This window comes from Paramormyrops kingsleyae, chromosome 13 (assembly GCF_048594095.1).
Source record: "Paramormyrops kingsleyae isolate MSU_618 chromosome 13, PKINGS_0.4, whole genome shotgun sequence".
Taxonomy (NCBI): Eukaryota; Metazoa; Chordata; class Actinopteri; order Osteoglossiformes; family Mormyridae; genus Paramormyrops; species Paramormyrops kingsleyae.
In genome coordinates this window covers 16,085,297-16,110,698 of record NC_132809.1, presented here as the reverse complement: position 1 = coordinate 16,110,698, position 25,402 = coordinate 16,085,297, and the positions used below count along the sequence as shown (strand labels likewise).

Below are 25,402 nucleotides of genomic sequence, written 5' to 3'. Positions count from 1 at the left end.
TGCGGGGAATCTGATCACAATGAGCGTCTTTGTTGGCCCTTGATGAGCCGTCGGGGGCGGTGGGTGCCGCTCGTCATGCTTGGCCGTGAGGCCCCCACTCTTCCCTTACATGCGCTTCCTCTAACCCTCCACCAGCTGCCCCAGTATCGCGGTAATGCTTTGCAGTCCGTACCGAGCTCCCTCTTTAAAAAGGGGAAATGAAGCTCCTTTTGTGTGTCAGTCGCTGGCCAGTGAACGTCAAACTCCTTTAACCACCAAGCCAGAGGTACTTCGGCGCATGCAGCCCTTTTGTCAATAACAGCCTCAACCAAAAAACCGTATTTATGTTAAAGCAAGGATTTTATTTTATTAATCGGTGTGGAATTAAGATTAATTTAATAGGATTAATCGATCAAAACAAATACTGAAATCAACGAACACAAAATGTATGACAGACACGACTGTATTATGGGTTTTACGGCTTTTTTGCAGTTTTGCAATTTCGTCATCGGGGGAGGAAGGGGTCGCTGCGGACGACTGTGGTGGGTTGTGTGTAGCCCAGATTTTTGGTTGAATCGCGATTTGCTTAATTTGTGTACCTCACCATACTTTTGTTCTTGTGTACCCGTTTTACGTCATCTTCCAAAGACCAGTTCCAATAGTAAGAATACAAGAACACGAGGACTGTAAAAATCCATGGATGTTGGTTTTGCTCCACCCCAAATATTAAGGCTGCATCGGTTGCATCTTTGCTGAATGAGACCAGTCCCATGATTCATTGCACCCCAACTTTGTTCTTGGAAGGCAGGTTTGCAAGACTGGTCTTGCCAAGACCACACGTGGGGTCTTTGCATTCTTGGTATTGAGATTCACCCTTGTCTAGCGGAAACCTTGCACAACCATACGCCATGTGCAAAGTAATTGATTAGGTATTTGCAGTAGGTGGCAGTGTGGACTTTCACAGATCAGCGGTCAACGGTAGAAGAGTAGAGGAAGAATAGTTGTTTTTGTTGTTGATGTAATTATGGTGAGCAGCTGTATGAGGAAGGTTGGAGATACTCTCATATCTAATATTTCATACTGTCCAGACATTATACTGAGGAATTCGGTATTTTAATAAGTAGCACTATTCCAGCATTTTGAAATCTTGGAGATTAAAATTCACTGAGCGTGAAGAACATAAGAAATTCAGAAACAAGAGCAGGCCATTCGGCCCATCAAGCTCGTTTGGGTGGTTTGGAGTCCCAGCTAATTTTGTCATAAGGATTTCAAAATACTGTGGTATACCTTACTGCCATAATACTGCCCAAGCCTTGACTCATAACCTGATGCTTCACTGCACTGCTTGTATTTGTGTTTGCTGCAATACATCTGGCTTCTGCTGGTCTGGTGGAGTATCACTGCTGTATGCAGCACGGAACACGGCCATGTGCCTCAGCAGCCAAATGTAGTATGAACACAAGCTGCCGCGCAGACAACCGTCCCCAGCCCAAAAGCGCACGCAGAAAAGTACAGTATGAACTAGGCTGTAAGTGATGAATGGTCTTGCAGCGTAGGGCTGAACGGGGCCGGTGTGACTGGAAGAAGGGGTAACTACAACAACATTCTCTCTTGATTGACAGCTGGGAGTCTGCTGTGTGGTCGGAGTGCTCCACTTCCTGTGGGCGGGGCCATCGGTGGAGGCAGGTGAGGTGTCAGCAGAAGTTGGCCGGGGGAGCGGTGGGGATGATGCCCGAGTCCGCCTGTGGGCGGGCCACGCGGCCGACAGACAGAGAGGATTGCCACTTGCTCCCTTGCGCGGCCTGGCAGTTCAGCCCCTGGGCACCGGTAAGCCCGCCTCCTACCACCCCAAGCCCTCCTCTCATTGGCCGCCGAAGGCAGCCCTCTGACACACACTGCCTTCCTGCTTCTCCAGTGCTCTGGCCTGTGCATTGCTTCCGGCCTTGCACTACAGAGCCGGCCAGTCATATGCAAGCACTCCAATGGCTCCGCCCTCCCTTCCTCACACTGCGACCCCTGGACCAGGTGAGGAGATGCCAGCTCCCACTGAATTTGTAGTTCTATTTATAATGACTTGGTTTCCCTGTTGTTCTGTATTGGACATACTGGCAAATTACCGATTACCTAGAATATAATAGGATTATAAGTGAATCACTGCCAGCAACATTTTATTTATATAAAATATTGTAAATTTAGTGCGTCAGATTGCCTGTTTTATTTAATATAGTGCAAGCTGTCATATTGGACGCTTTCCAGCATTTCTTCTAGGTTTAAATCACAGTGAAGGTGGAAATAACTCAGTCCTTTAAAACAGTCCATGTTTTTGCTACTGGGAGCCAGGAGGGAGCAAAAATGTAGACTGTCTGGAGGTCCCTAATGACCTGGTTGGGAAACTTTTATGAAATATAAATGAGTAATTTATCCTTAGCTTTTAGTTCAGTTCAATACAGTTTATTCAGTTGTTTATTTGCCACACAACCAAGGTTGGTGGAGTTTCTGTACAATATTTTATATTATTGCTCATACATAAATACATAGCCATCTTATTCCATTCTTTGCTCTTTAGATTTGTTACTCTTTACTGACCTCTAGTGGCCTGGCTTCAAACGGCCTTTCCTTTGTGATCCCCACACGTACATTGATGCTGTATAATGTTTTATGCCACACACCGCTTCTGTCCACAGGCCATCGTCGGAGCGCAACTGCTCATGGGAGGTGTGCGCCACCTGGTGGAAGGTGGGGGCGTGGCGGCCGTGCAGTGCGGCCTGCGGTAGCGGCTTCCGCTCACGTAGAGTGGAATGCGTCCACCAGGGCACCGGCAGGACAGTTGCAGAGCAGCACTGCGCCTGGCGCCGCCGACCTGTGCCCTGGCAGCACTGCAGAGCTGCACCCTGTGAAGGTAGAAGTCCGCGCCACGTAGCTGGGTTTCTAAAGGAGCCAGGGGCCCGTCTCTCCTCTTTCTGGCATTTCTACATAATTCCGGTCTGTTTTTGGCTGCATGAGTTGCATTATGAGAAGCTGCATAGCTGAGCGCAAATGCAGCAATATTTCAGTGATGGGATTGTGGTTTACAGCCTCTCTAAGCATGTGAGGTTCCCCTCTAGGCATCACATACCCCTGACCGTGGTGTACTGGGATAAGGCGGCATGTGGCTCTGCGACTCTCTGCCCATAACTGAAGGGTTCAAACCAATGACATACTGTAATCCTAACCCATGCTATTCTGTATCCATATTGTGAATGTCCTGCTTGTTTCTGGGCTAAGATCTGACAAAAGTTTTTTTGTCACCTATGTGTGTCTGTGGCTCCTCCATGCATTGCTCTGCAGTCTGGAGGTGGGGAGGGGGCTCAGCGTCTCTCACCTGCTCCGCTGCATTTGTTGCCCCCTGCAGATGCCTGCAGAGACTCCACCCACTACTGCCCTGCCGTCAAGCGGCTCCACCTCTGTCCCCTCAGCCTCTACAGGCAGCGCTGCTGTCAGACCTGCGCAGGGGAGGCGGCGCGTAGCCTGTAACGGGCTGGCCCGGCCCGGCCCGCACGCATCGCCGGCTCGGGGGGGGCCTCCATCCTGCTGCACCCCTCCTGGAAAACAGTGCCGCTTAGGGAAGCGTTTCTCATTAGCCTCGCATGGACTTTGCTTGACCTTCCTGGACTTGAGCATTGTGGACATTTTATGCAGATGGACTGGTTCACGACAGAGGCCATCACCTGGGAGACGGCGTCACCACCAGCAGATAGGACACCCTCCGTCATGTCTGCTTGTCCCCTTTTACCATCTTCTGCCCTGTCATTTCTGTGCGACGCCGGAGGATGAGGAGCCGTGTGGGATTCTAGAATGATGACCTGAGAGTTGCTGCTATGGAAACGGTGCATTATGAGGTCGCCGTGGCAATGCTCTCACCTTCAGGACATTCCGAACTTGGGAGAAAGTGTCATCCGTGCAGTAATGCAGGGCAGGTTATTGAGGAGAATTAGACCCACGAGTACACACACGAAAATAGTGAAAGGCTTGCTGGCTTCTGTTAGGAATAAGCTACCACAGCGACTGGATTCTCTTTCAGCTCGAAGCCGGTGACCGAGTTCCCGATGGCGTAGGCCGAGCTTCAAAAACAAGGCATAAACTCCTGGCTACGCTCTGCCGTGCAGTGTATAGTGCAGTGATACAGTGTACATACACAGCGCTCTCCATGGTCTCACGCAGGCATCGCTGATTGCTTTTGAAATGTGAGGAGTCGTGTTGCAACGTGATAACACTAAACTCGGACAAGCTGAATGTCTTATGCATTTATACAGACATTGTCAAGCACATCGCGTGAAACTTCACAGACTGACAGGGCTGATCTGGGACTCGGCATTCCCTGAGGACGCTGTCTGGAGGCTGTGATGTGAGAGCACTCCACGCTCCATTCCAATACCAATTTTTCCAGTGCAGCTGATTGAGCATGAGATAAAAAACAGTGAGGATGGGTACTGGGAGTGGGCCAGTGCTGAGAGTTTAACCAGGTAGCAAACAAATGCTGCTGCAGTGTGGATCAATGAATTGAACACTGAGTCCCAGCATTAAAAGGAGGAGGGATGCATTTTATGAGATGGTGGCACAGTGGCACAGTGTCACAGTGTCACCAACACACTTATCATATACATCTTAGGCCTTTCCCATAACATTTTGTCTTTTGTAAAAATGCCTTGTACAAATCCTGCTTTTAAGTGCAATACTGTACATTGAGTGTAGATTTTTGGGACTTTATTTTATTGCCAAAGTATATCTATACAGCTATATTTCCATATGCTTTGTGTTTAATTGATTTAAAGACAGTGTCTGTATTTAGTACTTGGTACCGTGATTATAAACATTTTTCCTTCGTACGCATGCAGTTGGGAGAAATATTGCATCTGAAGTTCAGGCAAGCAACACAACAGGATAGCTTTAAACCACTGTCACGGCCCACCATACCTACTGATACATATCAAGACTTTTTTAATGATTAAAATGTAGAACGCATGATCCCTTTGTCACAGAAATACCTGACTGGTCGCAGTAAAGCAGTGTGGATGGTCACTGGGATGCAGTGCTATGTGTATGGAATAAACAGCTTGGTTTGTCAGTAATGGTTCAATTTTGCATCCAGAATGGTTCATGTGGTTCCAAGGTGTGTATGGTTGTAATTAAATACATAATGTCTTAAATTACTCAGAATGTGCCACAGGCTGTTTGTCAACTGAAAAGCATATGAATGCACACTGCAGTCCCTCATAAAGCAAAAAACACCTTATTTGCGAGGATGGAGGAGAGATTTGCAGGGGACACAACTTCATTTAAATGCAAAGGGTTTTTGAAAGGATGAATGAGGCCAGATTAAATATAAATGATATATAATGTAAATATGATATAAATTAATTATAAATTAAATTATGTATTGTATAAATGAAATATGACAGTCCTGAGTGTGTGGCTCAGTGGGCTAAGCCTCTGTGCATATGATCAGAAGGTTGCTGGTTCAAGCCCGACCTTATCTTGCCTGTGGATCCTTGCGTAAGACCCTTAGCCCCAGCTCCCTGATGGCTGCTCTGGCTTATGGAGAGAAAGTTGGGGGAGGTGTGAGGAATGTTTCCCCATGGGGATCAGTAAGAAGTATCTACTAGTATTTTAAGAGAAATCATAATTCTTCCTGCCTGGAAACCTTTAAATGCAGTTATGACCCTAGAAACTGAGAGTTTTCTGGTTGTTCATTTGGTTGGCAGTAGCCACTGCCTGGTAGGTTTAAATTAACGTACGAACTTGGTTACGACCAAAATTTTAGTTTTGACTTAAGACCAAAGTCTTGAGTTATGACCCGAATGCCGGTCGAGGCCAAAACGTGCTTCCGCTTGTGAGGCTGTAAACAAAGAGCTGAGATGCTCGAGAGGCGTCTGTAAGCGTCATTCTGAGCCCTGATACGCCTGTTTGTGGACGGATTTTCGCTCAGTGCAGTGCTTTATATAATTAATTTTGCTAATTGCTATCAAAATGGCCCCAAAAAAGCTATAAAACAAGCTAAGGAAGGAATAGGGTGACCAGATAATCCATGTCAGGGAGGACATTCTGAGCTAGGACAGGAATTGTAAACTACCATTTCAATTAAACGGACCTGGATTTCACTTGAGCACTGAGTTCTTGCTGTGTGCTGATTGGTCAGCCTCCTATAATCATTCATGTGTCACTAATGCTAATGTGAAACAGCTGGATGAGTCTTTCAGTCAAGGAAACAAACCAGTCAAAGCACAAGAAGATCTGAACTATTTAGCCGAGCACAGGAGCCTTTCAATTTGAAAGTAGTTTGTAAAACCCGAAGTAGCTCAAAGTGTCATGACATGGATTATCTGGTCACCCGAGGTGAGGCAGCCAGTGCTGATACAAGGGCTGCCACAAATTACATGCACCACTTCGAAACGATGACACAGAAAAATGGTGAGTGCACCAGGAAAATTATTGGTGTTTCTGGTAAATTACGCACATTATACAACCCTTTTTTATAATGAAAATGTTAGGTAAGGGGTGCTTAGGGAGGTTCGCAGTGAATTATGGGTATTTCCATTATTTGTTATGGGAAAAATAGTCTTGACTTACGACCAACTTGAGTTACGACTAGCCCTCGCAAATGAATTGAGTTCGTAAGTCAAGGGTCCACTGTATATACAATGTTCAGTCATCCGCAGCATTATACGAAATCATATATAGCCTGATGTATTTGAACATGGCCTTCACAAACATCTCAGTCTTTGTGGAGCACTTCTCTGACATGGCTCACTTCCAAAAGCACTTCACCCTGAGTATCATGGGCCTTGCATGAGGGTGGGCTGGGGGATTTCTGGCTGGGACCTGTAGGAGTCGTACACCTCCATGCTCAGGTTGAGTAGGGACCTTATAGGCCGTCCTGGCTGTATTGCGATGGCTCTTCCCTAGACTTGCAGGGTGCTGACCTGAATCGTCTCTGGTGCACTGGATGCTTTTTAGTGCTGTTTGACAGTTTGGCTTTTACATTGTGGTATTGGATCGCAGATAGAGTTCAAAATCAGTGCAGTCAGGGATTGTGGTGAAGGACACAGGTTGTTGATTCTAGAAGAGGGTACTTCAGCTTAATTTGTCCATAATCGAGCTTTGTGAGAAAATAAAATGGTAAGTTACTTTGGATAAAGATGTTGCTGCAAAATAATTTTGTTTTGCTTTTTCTGAAATAAGTATTCCTCTTCATGGCTAATATGTAGTTAAATACATCTTGCATGGTTATCGCACATTTTAAGAAAATTAGTTCTAGTGTAATGAGTTCATTCCCTAGGACTGTATATGATCTACTCAAAGGAACAAATCTTGTATTTGTAAATGAAACCTTGTTTCAGAAGCAAAGGAAATTCCTGTAACCATCTGTAACTGTCAGGAGTCAGTCCTGCTTGATAAGTCACCCCTAGATGATTCCCCTGAAGTTTGGCTGTATTGTGTTGGTGACCCACCGGCGACGTGACATTTCCAAGGTAACATATTCAGACCAGGTTGAAGAGAAAAGACGGGCAAAAAAACTTTACAGTGAAACTGTTGTGATCCTCCTCCCAGTCCCCATTTGACCAGCAGAGGTCACTGGCCATCCCATAATCACCTTGATCCTGGCGCTCATATCTTTACTCTACAAACTCGCTTTGTTTTTGGAGGCAGTATTTTTCCAAACGAATGAAACCTAAAAGAGCGTAAATGTCACATGTCAAATGCAAATGACGATGCAAATTTCCCACTTATGGGACTAATGAAGGATTATCTAATCTAATCTAATGTCGTGATGCTGAACAAAGAGGAGGAGTGCATATTACTATTTTTCTGGCACAATCATCATGGTACTATGAGGAATTACCCAGCAAGGCATGGTTAAATCTTAATTAGCTTAGTGTGGCATTTGCTTCATAAAATGCAGTTTCCTTCAGTTGTTTGTTAATTTTTTTCCCACAAGGGGGCGCTTTGGTCCTCTATTCTGAGGACTGAGGACAGAAATATTTCATGTAGCTACATGAAGAAATGTCAAAAGCAAAATATGTTTTTTTAGCAGATGATATCACCTCAGTCTGGTTATTGCCCTTTGGTGCCTGTGTGGGTAAATGTGACACCGTGAGGCTGCCCTCCGATGGCCGGCTTAGGTTGTGCTCCCACCTGCGCCTTCCAGGACGACTCTGTCTTTATATCGCTGCACTTTATAGTTTGTTGGTGTCCACAGGCCATTCTAGACCCTATTTAGGGGGGCTTCAGCCACCTATTTAGCGTTTTGTCCCGAATTTATACATATAAATTCCATACCCCCTGTTCAGCTAATTTAATCATGGGCTACCCGGGGTGGGGGGGTCCATTTTTATTTAGGGAGCTGATGCTATTTAGACCCCCTAAGGGTCAAATCCTATGATCTCAGTATGAAGTTGCACTCCTCCAGTCATAATTGAATGACAGAACGATTTTTGCAGTTGTTGACGCTGGGCACGCATCAAACGTACGCTCTCCATGAAAGCGGCCTCAGGACGGCAGCCCCGCCTCCCAGGTTCAGGCCATGTTCATGACGCAGATCAGCCCTTTGTCATACACAGTGATGCACGCATAGGCTCATCAGTTACAGACTGAGAACCTTCTTTACCTCCGCTGAGCTGAAGAGGAGGTTTAGGTGGGTCAGAACAGCTCCGGGAAAGTTTTTAATTTGCAGAGATGGTCGTGGAGCCCCATGACGACCTTGGGAAGTGGGCTGGGTCACTGCTGCGGGGGCAGTTTGAGGTCATGCGGTGGCCTGACTTTGCCGTGTTTCATGATGGACGGATAAAAACGAGCCCATTAAAAGCTGGCTGAGGTCAGCCGGCCAAGAAATTGGTACATTTCAGGGCCAGTTTTTTATGTAAATTGTAATGTAGTGGCAACAGTGTGGCTTTGCCGGCGAGGGGGGGGGGGGCTTCCCTTTGCTGATGATGTCGTTTGATTAGACAGTTTGTAGCTCACCCTGCAGCCCTGACCAGAATAAACACAACTGCTATCTCCACAGTACTTTGCGTTAAGCGGGAGAACAGCTGATGTAATTCTGCGACATTATACCATCCCATAATGACATGGAGTTTTATCAACCTGTTGTTAGCGGTCATGGAAATTCAGGCAGCACTACTACACTGGACACAGGGAAACGTAACATTTGTTTTCTATCAAGGCGTCCCTGTTTACCATCAGGAAGCAGAGATGCTGTAAATCCATGTGACATTTTGCTGTGTTTACAGTGCTTATAGAGTACATCTTTAAAGATTTTCATAAACCAAATATAATCACAATCAGTTTCATTAGTCAAGTATGCATGCATACAAAAAACATGACGTGGTTCGGGTGTTTGTGTCAACAGGGCGCAGAGTCACATGACACTGAGACGGCAGGACTGAATATGCATTTTATTTGGGGGCAGAGTGAAAATGTGTCTAACCAATCCAGTGAGACGTACTGAAAACAAACAATCCACTTTGCTGTACGCTTGGGGTGGGACAGATGCATGATGCGAAAGCTATCGCTGAGGGTTAAGGGGGGGTGTTAGGTTCCTGGACATGTGCACTGCGTGAGAGAAGAACAGTCTTGAATAAAATTGCGGAAAAGGGAACAGGGCGATGATTGAGTGGGCTGTTCAGTCATATCAGCTGTAGCATCAGCAGGTCCTGGTGTACTAGTGTACGATGACATGGGTATGCAGGGTGGAGAAGTGTTTGAGCAGGGAACTTCACTAAGTGCTCTGTCACAGTCACGGAGGGTTAGGGTTAGGGTTAGGGTTAGGGTTAGAGATCGGCTGAGCCGGGAATGCTCAGCTCAGCTGTCACATCAGCTCATGCAAAGAGGGGAGTTCTGACGGATTTCACACCCCATAAATATGAGAAGTGCTCCTCAGTGGCTGTGCTCCCTTGGACATGGGATTCTTCTCCACCACACTCTTTGCAGTGGACAAGTTCATTTTATAGGGTCGCCAACTTCGGTCAGCCGGCTGGTGTGAGATTTTCAATTTGAGACAAGTCTGCACACGCATTTACATGTATGTAGTGGTTTTATTACCTTGTAAATATGAAAGGTTTGCAAACTACCGCAATAATTCTAGCTAATTTTAGGTTTATAATGGAAGAATGTAGATTTGGTGTAAGATTTCTTGCGGGAGTGTGAGAGTCAGAAAGCATGAGTGTCACGCCAGATGCATGAGAGCTGGCGACTCTGATTTTATTAATGCATGAATTTTCAACATTTTAGTAAGACCGTATTCATTTATTACAATGCCATAATTTTTCATTGAAGTTATATGTGAGTATTTCTTTGAATATTTAACCCCTCCTTCCACCGGTGAGACTGACATTTGCACACAGAAGCTGCTGTTTGAGGTCCATCCGATGGTCCCCAGTCTCCTGCTTAGGTATCTCACCTTTCACCTTGACTTCACTTTTCTTAAATTTTAAGTTGAACCTTCCAGTGTTATGCCTTGCCTCTCCACTAGGGGGCAGTACCCCATGGTTTTTGCCCGCCTCTAGTCTCTCCATGATGCTTGGGCTGCCAACCATGTCAAACTAGAGAGCTTTATAAAAGACCTGAAATGCCCCCAAATTCTTTCTGCAAAGCACTGCATCTCTCCCCTGATGGAATACGAATTGAAGAAAGACCTGGGCTCTCACGGAGTGCAGAGGCAGCTTGACTCCCTGTACCTCTCCTCCAAACTGCTCCTCCTTCCTGCCACTCCTCTGACCTTGGCTCTTCTTTCTCCTCCTCTCCTCTGCCCCCCTCTCACACACATTCATTGTTATTTTCCCCTCAATGTTCCGACTGTAACCTCGATTTTGATGTGGATTTTACTCCACACATCCGTTTTATTGACTTCTCAGGGTGTCGGTTATTATTTTTTGTTAGGGAGTGTTTCCGAAATGGAAACATCCATCTTCCATAAGTGTTTCTCTAGAGCGGGGGGTCACAGGAGCACAGGGATCACCCTGGATGGTGCCCCTCTTTCACGGGACACACACCCAAGTACACCCTGAAGAAATATATCTGTCTGGAAATACAGGTGGAAATCGAACCCACAATGTACAGGGCTCCTCGCTAGGCTGCTAGGCAACACTGTAAAAGTTAATATAGCTAATGATGTACAGGGCTCATGTGTTTGGCCTACAGAGGTCTCATTGACTCATCTGCAATTCATATGTAGAGGTTTAAGAAAAAAATGAAAAGTTACAAAAAAAGGTCACAGATTGGGTAATGTGGTTAAAAGTCAAAGCTTTTGTAGCTACATGCTCTAAGATGAAAACCCTTTTGTAAAGCAAGCTGACGGTTTGAAGGCGGCAGGTAAAAGGACTGGGGGAGTGAGGGAAAGACCCACGTGGTCTGTGGCATTTATGGCGCTGAGTGAAGGCCATTTTATACAGCGAGACATCGCTTTAGCTTGGCACATCATTCACTAGCACGTCCTGTGCAAATGCAGTCTAATAGTCTTTGAAAAGAAAAATCAAGTGGTGAAGTAAAACCATTTTTAAGTAGAATGCCTACACATCACTGCTTCACACGCTCGGGCAGTCAGATACGAGCACTGCTCACTGCACACGCCACTGGCCACTGGTGCCACTGGCGCCGTCTAGCCATTGGTGCATGTCTCCCGTCGTTGACCGGTTAAGGACACGCTGCCTGACCTCTGATTTACAGTGGCGATTTCAGGCAGGAGCGTTATGGGTTAGCAGGAGAAGCCTTTCCGCGCCTCAGTTCGGCATTCCTGCCGCTTGTAAACATATCATGTCATAAATCTGCTGCCAGCTGCTTCCACCCTGTAAAATTTCCTGTTAAAAAGTGAAAGCAGCGTTCTGTGGAAAGAGGATTTTGGCTGGAGCTGCAGGTCCCAAGTCAGTGGATGCATACGCAGCCACGTTACCCAATACGTACGGAAGTTTGTTAGAATCCTACTGCTCGACCATTAATGTAGCATATATTGTATGTATGCATGAGAACAGTATGTATGCACATTCACATACTGTGGTCCTCACCTTGCATATTGCCTGACCTACATTAGCGGGCAAAATTGTGGAAACACCTAGCATTTTTGGCATTAAGTTTTAAACATTACTGCACAAATATTGGCGGTAATGTTTATAAACGATCAAAGAATGTTTACAAATATCAAACACTGGACAAATAAGTAACTGGAGTAAATGCAATAAAGTTCTACAATCTTTAAAATTGGAAGTGTTTTCACAGTTTTGGCTACTGACAAAGTAGCCAAGTGAAAGTTAAAAAACTGTTAAAAAAGATACACATCCAAGTCAACTAATGTAACTGGGTTTTGTTTACTACTTTATACAGAGATGACACTTCCTACAGCATGTTGACAAAAAAATTCTGAAAAGCGACGGTCTTCACCGCTCTCAAGTGACCGTGTGGGAAGAGCGTAGAATCCATTGGTTGGACACATTAGAGTTTCACAGAATATAGTACATTATCCGGGTACCATTCGGCTATTATTTAATCCATACTGCGGATTTGGATGTACTGCTTACCTCACATACTACATTTGCATACTACATAGTAAACAAGTATTTGATTTCGGACGCACCCTGTGTGTCAAACTGTTTTTGAAGAGACACCAATGTGGAATTTATGGATTTTCCAGAATAACCACAACCTAACAGTTCCCACCTGTTAAAGTGGTGTTTGGTGTGACAGTATGATGTAATACAATAAGTATTGCTGGTTTTCTCAAATATTTTAGATTCTGGGGTACACTATATTAAACTAACCAATTTTAGAGTGAAAACTTAAATTCTTACTACAATGAAAACATTGATTGTCTTTTCCAATAACACGTTTGTAGACACAGACAGCGGGTGAGTGAGATGTTTGTTCTCCGGCTTCCTTTTTCCTTTAATGGCCTTTTTTCATTTCCTCCATGTTAAAGCAGAATCTGCTGGAATTAACAGTGAATAATGTTTTTTTCCCCCAGAACAGATACAGTCTGGTTTCCCTTTTTAATTCACCACATGCTTGGATATTTCAAAACACCAGGCACTTGCAGGTCTTGGAAAGCAGAGCATGAGAAAGCCAACTGCAATCTGAATGTGAGGAGCAGAAAGGTGAGTCAGAGTGAGTGCTGACTGGGGCCGCTTCTGGGACCTCATTCTGAGAGTCTATTCTTTTTGGAACAGCGCCACCTGCCCATGGGAAGTGCAAACTGCAGTCATAATTACAGTAGGAAGGCAACTGATCTGTATGCCTTTGGACGTTCCCTCTTTCTTAGAGAGGTACAAAACATTTAAATGCATGGAACACTTGATGCTAGTCAATAATGTCATATTCTGAGAGCTGTAACTATGGAAGATTTGGGGACATTATCCCAGCACCAGTCCCGTTGATTGTTGTGGCCATTTGATGTCCCATGATCTCAGAGCAGCATCATTGCCCCCCATCCCCCCCCCCAGCATGGAGAAGCCCCTTGTTTGACTGTCCCATTACGCCGTGACCGGTGCTCATTTCTGGCTCTTGTTTGTGCTTAATAAGCCAGGGGGCTGGGAGGTGCTGGCGGGGAAGTGCAGTATCCTGGGAGGATCTCTGGGTCCGACTTCCCTGGCGTGTGGGAGGGGTGCCAGTTCTGTTTAACGCTGCCTAGGGCACCGGTGGGGGGGGATAGAGGGACTGATCATTAGACCACTTCCTTAATGGAGAAGGACCTTACATATTTATATGCTAACCACCGCCCTCCCTCTACCCCCCCCCCCCCCCACACACACACACATACACACACAGAAATATGGTGTTTTGCAGCTTGTAAGCGCAGTGTGTTTGAGAAGCAGAGTGTGGCAGTGGGTCTGTGCTTTGGAAATTGATAATTAGGAGCGGCGATGGCCGGCCCAGGCAGAGCTGGCCTCGTTCGTGCCGCAGAAGTGACAGATGGCTATTTTAGACACATTCTTCAGAAGGATGAGCTCCTCAGCGATGTTCTCCAGGGAGGCTCAGGACTTGTTTTTTTTTTTTTGTTAATTATAGAGCTGGCTTGCTATCAGCTCCCATCAGATGGGGTGGGCAGATAACGAACGCACTGACATTCTGACAGACCACAGGCACTGCTGAAGGCCTCTTTGAAACGTTCTTCAAATGCTTGCATAACGCCCTTGGCACCCTGTTCCTCCCCCATCCTCCCAGTTATGGGTTACAGACACAAGTATATCCCCCTGGCTAAAGACCATTTCAAGGCCAACGGGGGAAATAAGGACTTTCCTCAATATCAGGACATAGTGCCAAGCCGTGGCTGTACCAAGAGAGGCACGCGGCCGCCATATCATGATGACGGCGCCACACTGCGCGCCCATTCTAATTGGGTAGCATCATCATCCTGCCGCCCCGCACTCACAGCTGCCCCTACTGGAGATGCGTGTGTACTGTCATTTGGATGAAATGAGCACTGGCCCTTTAAGAGCCGGCTGCGCACCAAGCTGAGTGCAGGAGAGCTCAGGTAATGAGTCAGGGCCGTGCGTGGGCGGGCTTTCAAAGACCACCTGTGTTTAACCTGCCAGTCAGAGAGCCAGCCAGCTGACTCAGAGCCCCTGGCTCCCACGGCGCCCATTCAGCCCCGTCCCCTGCTTTAATTGGCCCAATTAGCAGCTAGTTATTTATACTTGTGTTCCTTAGAATACTAAAATGGCATCTCCTGAACATGGATCCATCTCTAATGTGAAATGTGGTTTAAAAAACCCTTCCATTCATTTACAAGCTTATCCAGTTACAATCAGGCTGTTGGGATTTTTTTTAATTATATATTGAAATTAATACTGGAAAAAAAGTTGGAGGAACATGTCTTAGCTGGACTGACTTCATAAGAGGAGGCGTAGGAACATGGATTGGAGAAATGAAGAGTGTATGCATTTAATATATAAACGAGTGCATACTGCCACAGAACACTGTTTCATTATGCAGGATTTTTACATTCACAAGTAAGAAGCTTCTGTCTGAGCAAGTTGCTCTTAATGTCTCTGCCTTGCTTGAAGTGTGATCGCCATAGCAACAAATGATGTACGTCACAGTAGTAGGAGAGCTTGGCACTTATTAATGGGTCAAACTGATTTATCCGTCCTTTAGCTTTAATGAATGATGATGTCACAATGAGTCATTGTTCCCTGTGTTTTCTTGTTTGTGTTGAGCAGCGGCCGGAAGGGTGGGGGGTGGGGCACCTCACCTAGCACATGTGTCAAAGTCATGTCCACAGGTCTGCATGGAGGAGCAGAGAAGGTATCTATAGTGCATTATAGACGAGAGCTTCATGAAGCATCCATAATGCATAAAATGCATGGCTATAATGTGTTATGCCTTTTGATATTTATAGCCATGTTTATAATGCTTTATAAACACATTATTATTTGTTATGAATGTGTTTATAAATTACTAAAATATAAACCTAGCACATGTGTCAAAGTCATGTCCACAGGTCTGCATGGAGGAGCAGAGAAGGTATCTATAGTGCATTATAGACGAGAGCTTCATGAAGCATCCATAATGCATAAAATGCATGGCTATAATGTGTTATGCCTTTTGATATTTATAGCCATGTTTATAATGCTTTATAAACACATTATTATTTGTTATGAATGTGTTTATAAATTACTAAAAGCACGGCCTTAAGTGAAGGTGCAGTAATCACTAAGAACGCTCCTGCATTGTTCCTTAAAATGACAAAGGGCTCATGGTCCCAGTGTTTGTGCCGGAGCCCAGCGCCTCCCGTTACCCTCCTCACCTTGTGGTGCAGAGGACTCCCCCCTCGCACTGGTATTTGGTTTGGAGCCCCCTGCTCATCACGATTCTCCATCTCTAACAGCCTTTATCAAGACCCCTTCCAGGGTTTTCCTCAAGCTGATCACTGCATGACCTTTGCCCTGAGGCTGGGGAGTCCAGCTACCTCCCCCCCCCAACCCCCCATTTCTGCTTCGACTCTAATAAGGACCGGAGCAGAAACGCCAGCCTTTCCATCCTCAAACCTCAGACTCCCAGCAAGGCAGCGGAGTTTGAATGATCAGCGATGGGTTGGTCTAAACTCCCAGGAGACACGGTTTCATCGGGGACTGTGATGTGCCGCTTCCCACCCCCAGCCAGAACACGCCTCAAATTCATTTGCAGGATCTTCTGTTCGTGTGTTGTGCACTTTCCAAAATTAGTTTCAACTATATGTTTGTTTGTCTGCACTTTATGCAACTTGCTGCTGTATGCACACGAATTTCCCCCTGGGATCAACAAAGTTCATCTCATCTTTTCTTAATTTTAACTTTCCTTTCCTTCCTTGCCTTCCCCAACTTACCAAGGACTGTACGATATCACATCGCGATTATCTGGCGCATGCGCAATAATTACCAGGGCTTTAGTTGCCGGGTTTTCCGCACTACTCCCATGACTTACTCCCATAATGTGCTAAGCGGATTAGTATGGAAGCGATAAGCACTGAAGTGGCGGTGAAGAAAGGGCCGGCTCAGCAGCCACGACATCTTTTATAAGTGGAGATATTGTGGGAAAAAAACAAGGTAAAAAGACTGGTGTGGTGGTACTTTTTGTAGTTTAAAGTCCGACACATTTATTAAACATAACGATAATCTGCATAAATCCGGTGTAAGGCGTCATATGCCTCTGATTTATATATTAGGTGTACTACTAATTTGCTTGTCACATTGGAGGCATGGGGGAAAATTACGGGGGGGTGTAGCCCCCCCTGCAATAATTCAAAACCAGCTAATACAACCCCCCCCCCCAATAATCATGTTTCCCCCGTAATGGGTGGAGACCTCAACCCCCCCAGTGTTCCAGCCAAAGTTGCGCCCTTGCCGAAAAGCCGGCATCCGGATGAATGTCTAAAGCCAGACTGGGATTTCACACCCAGAGGCTGGATGGGCAGCACAGACCCTCCTCCGTGTCCTGAACCCCCGTCCCTCGTGTTCAGCAGTCTCGCCCTACACCCCCGCAGCCGCAGGGCACAGGCAGAGCAGCAGGCTGGCTTTCGAGGTCCTTTAAGCTGTCAGATTTACAGCATCGCCGCCGTGTTGCCGGGCCTGTCGAGTCCCTGCATTCGGGGCCACATTGAGATTAGCGGCCAAATGTCACATGGTACTCTGTGGTGATGACGAGACAGCTGCGGGGGGGATTTCCTGCTTGTGTTTAACCATCTGAGCGTCTCCCGCTGGGGATTTGTTGTGTTAATTTCATCCTGTAAATTCCTGCCTGCATTGTTTCTCCCGTTTTATGAGCGAATGGCATTGACCTGCCAATCCCGGGATTATCTCTGCTGGCCTAATCAAAGCTGCAGCCAGTGAAACTAATTAGGCTGAACTTTGCAATAAAGTTGGCGATCCACTGCGCAGATCTGCAGTGACAGCTGTTCCGTTCTCTGGGGAGGGGGGCGGTTTGTGCTTTGAGTGGGACGTTCCCTGATAGTCTCTCGGTTGTGGTGTTTAAACTCATGGCTTATCATTGATGAAGGGCTCCTTCCTTGCTTAATGGGACTATAGTCCTGTTTCTAGGGGCCTGTTATGAATTGTCCTAGCAGTGCATTTCACACCACTTCATTTTTCCCCTTCTTTTTGAAGGTCACTTGAGGTCATCCTCCAATTTATGAGGCACTGCCGGATAAGTTGATATTTATCTCTGGCATTAGAAAGACGCTTCTGTCCTCTACCTGGCTGGTTACTAGTTACTGCCAGTGTCTCTTGCTTCACATTGTTCTTATGTACTGCTGTCTTAGAAACTCAGACTCACAACCAGGCTTAAACCAGGATTTAAAACTGCAGATTTAAAAAATAAATGTAGAGTGGTCTCTTTTGTTTTTAAGTTGGTTTAGTGTACATTTTTAAGAGCATTATTACATATTGATTTTAATTTTTACACTGATATTTCAGAATTTTTTGAGAGCGCCGGGTACTTTGAATGCTGGATTTGAGACCTTTTACTATAGTATGGGGGACTTTTGTTTAACAATACAGACAAAGTAAGAGATATACTGCGGCAAGTCAGAAATGAGATGCTTTTGCGGGCACTTATGGCCGAGCTACAGCTATGTGACAGCAGGACACACAAGGAGCAGCTCGGCCCAGTGCAGGCTGCTCGACCCAGTGCAGGCTGCTCGGCCCAGTGCAGGCTGCTCGGCCCAGTGCAGGCTGCTCGGCCCAGTGCAGGCTGTTCCTGAAAGCGCGCCTCTGTCAGCAGCTCTTGCTGCTGAGGCATAAAATAAATTAGACGATGCATTTCTCATATTTTTGTTTTGTTTTTGAATTTTGTAACTCTGGAATAGAGATTTGTCTGCATTGATTGATATCATGTGTTTTGTGTACGATCATATCCCTCGGGGGGTCCCACATATATGCTGAACACTCATTGGCCACTTTTCCTTCACTCTCTGGTCAAACTCCTCCAAAATCATCCCTACGGTGTTTAGGACAGGCAGCCAGGTCATGTAATGGAACACTGTCTCTCTCCTTAGTAGGTGACTTGGCGTGTCCAAACTTTTGACTGCTCCTGTACATATATGGGATGATATATGACAACAGACTGATTGAATACACTTTTGAGCCCAGCACAGGTAACCAATCAACTGGCAACATTATCTGTCATGTGACCACCAGCTGAGGTTTGTCCAATGCTGTGACTAATATCTGCTTTGCCTATTGTTACAGCTGAATTATTTGACTGAAGGCAAGCAGTTGATGCAAAAGCAGCATCTTCCCTGGAGCTTGCAGGCTGTTGGTCAGAAGGCCATACTTCCACATACGCTGCCTGGAACCAGTGAGTCAGTAAGACGGCCCTCTGAGGTGGGAGGGATGCAGTGTTATTTAGAGCTGTGCATGGCTTATGGAGGATACACATGCAGTCATTTTGGACATGATGGGTGCTCTGAGCACAATGACAACTTGCTCATTTTGAAGGTTATCTCATTAGGAGGCGTGTCTTAAATCCTCTCGGGCCAGTTAGTGGATAGAGCATCTGAGGAGGTGGAGCCTCATACTAGGAGCCCAGCTCCCACCATCAGCAGGACATAATGAGCTGCGGACTTCATTCAGACCTGCTGCTTATGGGCTGTTGTTTGCTCCCCATGTGCAGCAGAGCTTTCTGTGAAACCCCCCCTGCCTTTTTGGAAAGTTTGACGAATTTGTCATATTGACATAAATGGATAGAGATGCATTCCTGCTTCATTTTTAAATTATAATTGTAAATATTATAAAAATGGATCAAAGTCTCTCATGCTAATTTTTGCTTTTGTTTTCTATCGACATCTCTGACAAGGCTGCAACCAGCAAAAGAAAACATTAATTAATACTCCTAATTACAAAATATCACGTAGTATTCCCGATCATGCTCAACGAGCAGGTTGTTGTGGTCAAAACTGGTTACACTTTTCACATAGTAAAAAATGAATCGCAACATGAAATTGTGAGTGATGAATATTGACAGAAAGGCTCTTGACTTTAAAAACCAGCTCAGAAAGGGTGACTGAAGGCGTGGGAAGTCTGCTTTTGTGGATGTCATCATCTGCCGTCATGGGAGTCATGGGAAGCCTGCCCTGGACCCGCTTCTGTGGCGAGTGCTTCAGAGCCAGGCCTGACCCACGGCAGGTACGGAATGATTTATGAACCTCAGAGAGCAGAGAGACTCTGTGACTCTGCAGGGGACTATGCGGGTCCAGGCGGACGCGGGTAAAAACTGTATTTTTACAAGGTGTAATTTCAAATCCAGCTCATAAGTACGATTCATGCTCCGATCATTGGTGAAGTCAAATCCTGTTTATGACCCCTGTGCTTAACCTGAAATCTCTCGCTGTACATCTGTTGAAATAGCTGTACCCTTCCTGATCCACAGATTGTTTAATGTAATTCCCACATGTATCAGCTGGCATGGTGCCACACCATGTGCTGTGACCCCCCCTCCCCCCCCCCTGCCAATGGCTCATCCTCCCTGCAAACAGCTGTAACCAAGGTGCCATGATAATTATGAGCTGCTAGTCGAGTGCCATATCCCAGGCACCCTTTTACGTCACCGTACTGTCAACGTTTGCCAAACGCGTGGTTGCGTCTGCCGACCCTCAGGTACACTCCCCAGCTGCCCCCTGTTGTCCCCCTGCTGCCTGCCAGCTTTCGTCTGGCCATATAAGGGAATTTAATTAGGCTGTAATCATCCAGGATATTTCAGAATGACCGCCTAAGGGTTTGAACGTTATTGTTAAGGCTGAAAGAAATCGTTTCAATGGAGTTTATTTTACCAGCACAAAGGCTAATAGCACAAAATGCCTTTGGAAGGCTGCTGTAGGTCCAGCTGAATTTCCACCCCTCGCTGCTTTTAACTGAAAGTCCTCAGCCAGGCAGGCATCTGCATGCTTACTCATTTTTACGGAATGAGAGGATGGGGAGAGATTGGGCAGGACCACTGCCCCCCCCCCCATGGGGTGACCGCTGGCAAAGCACCAGGTCTGCCTACTGGAGTGTCAGCACACTCTTGGAGTGTGTGTGTGTGTGTATGCACAGGCACTGTCTGAAGGCAACCTCTGGAGGTGGGTGTAGCTGTTCCCACAGAGGTTTTGTTTTGTATGGCAGTTTCTCTGTGTGGCAATTTCTTGGATGATGCATTGTGGGAAAAAAAAACAAGATTTTTCTGGAACCACCCAAGCTGACACCCATCAAGTGAAAGGGACCTTGGTGCTATTTGGGACACAGCCTCCATGAGAGCCGTCACGCGTGTCAGCGACGGAGCCGGCCCTACCTGTACCATGACCCGCGCTCTCACTGTCACCTCTGACAGAGCTTATCCCCGATCTGCAGAGCTCTGCCTCCTGATAGGTGGAGTACTGACAGGCATCCAACTCTCCCTGGTGGCCTCACTCAGCAGCAGGAGGGCCTGTCACACACCGACATCGCTGCTTAATGCACACTCCTGCATGATGTGTATTTATACATGTAATAATTAGTATTTAATTCATTATTGCACTTGGGTAGTTTAGTGAGTATTATGAAAAGGCTGGATATTTTTAATGCGGAAATAAAAGTCCATTCTTCAGTCATGTGACTCTACCCACCATGCCACTTTAACAGCCCCTGCGTGATTACTATCTCGTAACCAGCCCATAGGTGGCACTGTTTCCTTTGTCCACCCTGGATATGCTTATGAATAAACTGATTGCAATGGCTGTAATGTGACAGTACTGTGGGCCAAAGAGCCCATCTTTACTTCAGTCTTTCTAGCCAGGACACTTATACCACATGCTGCCTCAGAAAGACTAAATGCATCATGGGAGATTTCAGTCACCCAGCAGACACTTTTCACCTTTCAGCCTTCAATTATTAAACGGCTCAGGACTCTCCACACAAGCACAGCAGATTCAGGGACAGGTCCTACCATAATGCTGTAAGATCATTTAAAACACCCCGATGTGCAGTACTAATACTAAACTGAAGTATTAATAGTAAACCCTACACACTGATGCACAGTATTAATACTAAGCTCCACACAATGATGTGCAGTATTAATATTAAGCTCTACACACTGATGCACAGTATTAGTATTACACCCTACACAACGACGTGCAGTATTAATACTAAGCTCTACACACTGATACGCAGTATTAATATTACGCCCTACACTGCTCTTAGCTACCTCTCATTGTACTAATCGGTCCCAGGCCCATCACATTACCGTTACTTATTATTTATTGCTAATTCTATAATACTGCTGCAGTATTCTCTATATTCTATCCACTGTGCCACTTTATATCACTACTTTGCCGCATATCATTTTAAATACCTCATGGTGAATGTTGTATATGTTATCTCATAGTTGTCATGTTTAGTATTTCATGCTCATTATTTATTATATGGCAATGTTGTATTGTTCTGTTAATTATGTTATCTGTGGAGAAGTCATTTAAGAATTCCATTGCACTTTGTACGTCTGGCAATAAAACTTTCAACTTTCCATACCTTGTACCCGCCGATAGGTGGTGCTAAATCGACAGAAAACAGCCAAGCGGTGTTATTGTTTGCCGGTGTGCGGGTTAGAAACGCTGGCGGGGAGATTGCTAGCCGTAAGTCACATGTTATCATTTGAGGGGGAAAAAAAGAATAATAATGAAAAAGAAAAAACTGGATTTCATGAAAAAATTCTCATCCTGCAGCCTGTGGGTAGAAAAAGATGACAGTCACAGAACACACACGTTTAAGACAGGCAGTGGTCGGCGTGTCCGCTGTGGAGCAGCGCTCGGCCCGTCGGGGATACGGTAATGAGCGCGTGCTGGGAGGCCACAGGATCCTCACGCGCACTGCCGGGATCTGTCCCATATGAGCTATGGATCCTGTTGATTTTCAACTACCTTTTGGGGGGGAAGCCAAACATAACTTTGCGGTAGTTTTAGTAGTTTGAAAAAGAAAACTACAAAAAACAAAACAATCGCTAATTGACACGCACACGCAACCTTCACCGTGCACCTAATAGGAGATGGTGTCTTTTCAAATCATGTCGCCTGCTTGCCAAGGAAAAATAAATAAATGCAAAAGGAAAAAAACAAGCAACTTTACTTGCATAACGTGTTTATGAAGAGGCTATGTGTAAAAACCTTAAAATAACTATTCCCATCGCAGAGGAAATCGACAACATGGTGATGTTTTTCCCGGGGGGGGGGGGGATCATGCTGCATCTAGCTGGGAGGCTCGCTAAAAAAAAGGGAACAGAGAAACAAGAAAACAAAATGATTTATCTGCGCTGCAGTTTCTGTGTTCTTCCAGGGTCATCATGGTGAATTATCCTCCATGTTTGATTATTAGCTGGCCAGACATCTGAAGACGCAGGAAGTACGAAGCTGGCTTCCGTTGCAGCAGATCCAGGATTCAATCGGTTATCGTAGACGAATGCTTTTTATAATGTGACATTGCATAGTACGTTAGCAACAAAAAAGAAAACTTCTGAATTTAAGTAATTAGAATTCTTGTCATGATGTCTGAATATAGTAATCACCGTTCTTTTGTGTAATTGTATTTTCTGGGGAATTAAGTGATTTGGCTTCCTCGTTAAATGCACTTAATCAGGTATTTTTTGAAAGGCGTCGGATTCCACGATGCTGGCTGCGATTATTGAAGAAGAAGCAGCGATGATTTGGGCTCGGTGTTTTCCCAGCGCCCAGACAGGCAGTTCCTGAATGACAGCATTCTCTGGGATCTGGCCAAAGTCAAGTTAAAGTGCTATTTATGACATGCAAGGACAGCATTGCTTCTCTCCACTGTCCTGTCCACTGTGCTCTTAAACGTCTTAAAAGTGTTGGTTTGACCTATCTAGCAGCTGGAAACGTAATGTATACAGATGAAGAATCTGGATGGATGTCCTACAGGTTATTTGAGTACATTTCAGTGTCATAGAATTTCTGTATCTGTTTCTTTGACAGCTTTTCTGAATTGTCACAATGTAGATAAAACGTACATTTTTATGTTTTTCCCCTTTTTTTCAAACCACAACAGATGTGACAACCTCAAATCAAATAGCATGACAGTTTTATTCTGTCGGTGGCATGACATGGCAGTCAGCGGAGGAGGGGGGGTTTCCATAGAGACAGTTTTGCTGGCATGGAGCCAAGGCCAGTGCAAATGAATCTTTATTGGGAACTGAACTCATTCTGGGGGGGGGGGGGGGGGAAATCATATGTCTGCTTTTGTAATTATTGGAGAGGGATTCTGGTAACATGAGCCTTTTTACGAGAAGTCTGCTTTCTCCTGCCCCCTGGCTGCCCACAGAGGTACTGCATGTTGGAGGACATTGCACAGGCCAGGTTCAGGGGCCAAGGGTCAGAGGTCAGTCCCATTGCACCATCTGTGGCTGTGCTAGCAGACAGCAGGGCTAAATAGCCCCCCCCCCCCCCCCCCCACTGCTCTGCTCAATGGCCTGTGATGTTATTTCGCTCAGCTTGGCTGCTTAACAAATGTGTTTACCCCGCCTACGCTGCTGACACTTTTACACATTTCAGCCATTTACACAGCTGGCCTATTTGCAGGGCTTCCTGTAGCTGTGAGTTTTTGGTGCACACGTCGCGCAGGGGCACGCATTGGCTGCCGCTGCCTGCCTCTGATTGGCTGCCTCTGTCTGCCTCTGATTGGCTGCCGCTGCCTGCCTCTGATTGGCTGTGACTCTACAGTGTGCCACCTCTAGCATCTCATCCCCCTCCTGTTGACTTTCCCACTTTAGAAAATGGATGGAACGCTTGTAGCATGATTTAACAGTGCCCTGGACTGTCAGTACATGCCCCCCCCCCCCCCCAATGCCCCCCCCCAGCTCCCCACTTCTTACCAGATTGAGTGCCTTTACTTCTACCACTAAATTGCACCTTTTACCAGAGACTAAATTGGATCCCCTTGCTGCATGTCACCCCCCCGCCCTGCTTTTCCCTCACTCCATTTTTAAGCTCTGTCCTTTATTTTCTTCCATTGTCGAGGAAGGAACTTGGATGCATCAACGTTAGTGTTTTCTATGGACCCGTCTGCACCTGTATGTCTTACCAAACTGACAATTGAACCGCGCATCCAGTCGAGGCGGCTGACTGTCCAAATAACCGCTGCCTAACCCGTACCCAAGTCCCACTCCTGCTCTTAAAGGATGATTTATACTTTTGAATAGAATCTGCACCATTAGGTATGTGTCAGTCTGACGTGCACCTCCCGCTGGGGTTTAGGGTACACGGCTATGCCGTACCTGACGGTGTATATTTCTACGCAGAAGTATTAATCAGCCTTAATTTGATGCCTGTGAAGCTTCACTATAGAGGATAGACTCTCTTTGAAATGGGCTTCATTCTCAACCAGAGATCCATCATGGTTGAAACCCGCAATCCGAACTGGTTTCCGTTCCTGTAGTGCTCGTCCCTTCACGCCTCCGCAGAAGCACTCGGCTCACAGCCGCCGTGGCCCTGGATGGACGGGAGGCCCAGCGCCCCAGCACCCCAGCCTCAGCGGGGTGTTCCCCTTCTGAAAGGCGGCTCCCAGCCTGCCTGACAGGGCCCAGAGCAAAATGCATCGCCCTCTGTTACGCTTCCATGTTTTCCTGTGGTTGAGACTGACAGACTGGTCCCTGTGCAAACCATAAAATAGGAGAGTAAGGGGCTCCCACAGGTCTCAACGGCAAGTCTGGGGCAGAAGGCATACTGGGGGGGGATGAGAAAATGAGCGAGATATCCAAAGTGCTGCTGATCTGGTCTTAGACTATAGACAGGATAATAGAGCCATTAAAGGGGGTCTGTAATTAATTAGCTTGATAACAGCACCTCTGTTCAGGCTGAAGTGTCTGCAGTGCCCAGAAAAGGCATGGATCCAGCAGTGTCTCTATGTGTGTCATGTATATATTACATTGTGGGGACCAAATGTCCCCACAATGTGATAAAAACCTGTTA

The 25,402-nt window shown here is 46.0% G+C and overlaps 1 protein-coding gene across 3 annotated transcripts in view; it reads left to right on the top strand.

Moving 5' to 3' along the window:
• LOC111846760 (ADAMTS-like protein 3) overlaps window positions 1-5,168 on the top strand; it is a 70,154-nt gene extending 64,986 nt beyond the window's left edge. For all 3 annotated transcript variants that reach the window (XM_023817307.2, XM_023817306.2, XM_023817305.2), the window contains exons 28-31: window positions 1,602-1,806; window positions 1,895-2,004; window positions 2,664-2,878; window positions 3,371-5,168. In XM_023817307.2, coding sequence (XP_023673075.2) covers window positions 1,602-1,806; window positions 1,895-2,004; window positions 2,664-2,878; window positions 3,371-3,492 — 652 coding nt within the window. In that variant the 3' untranslated portion in view covers window positions 3,493-5,168. The remainder of the gene's footprint in view (window positions 1-1,601; window positions 1,807-1,894; window positions 2,005-2,663; window positions 2,879-3,370) is intronic.
• The last annotated feature ends 20,234 nt before the right edge of the window (window positions 5,169-25,402 follow it).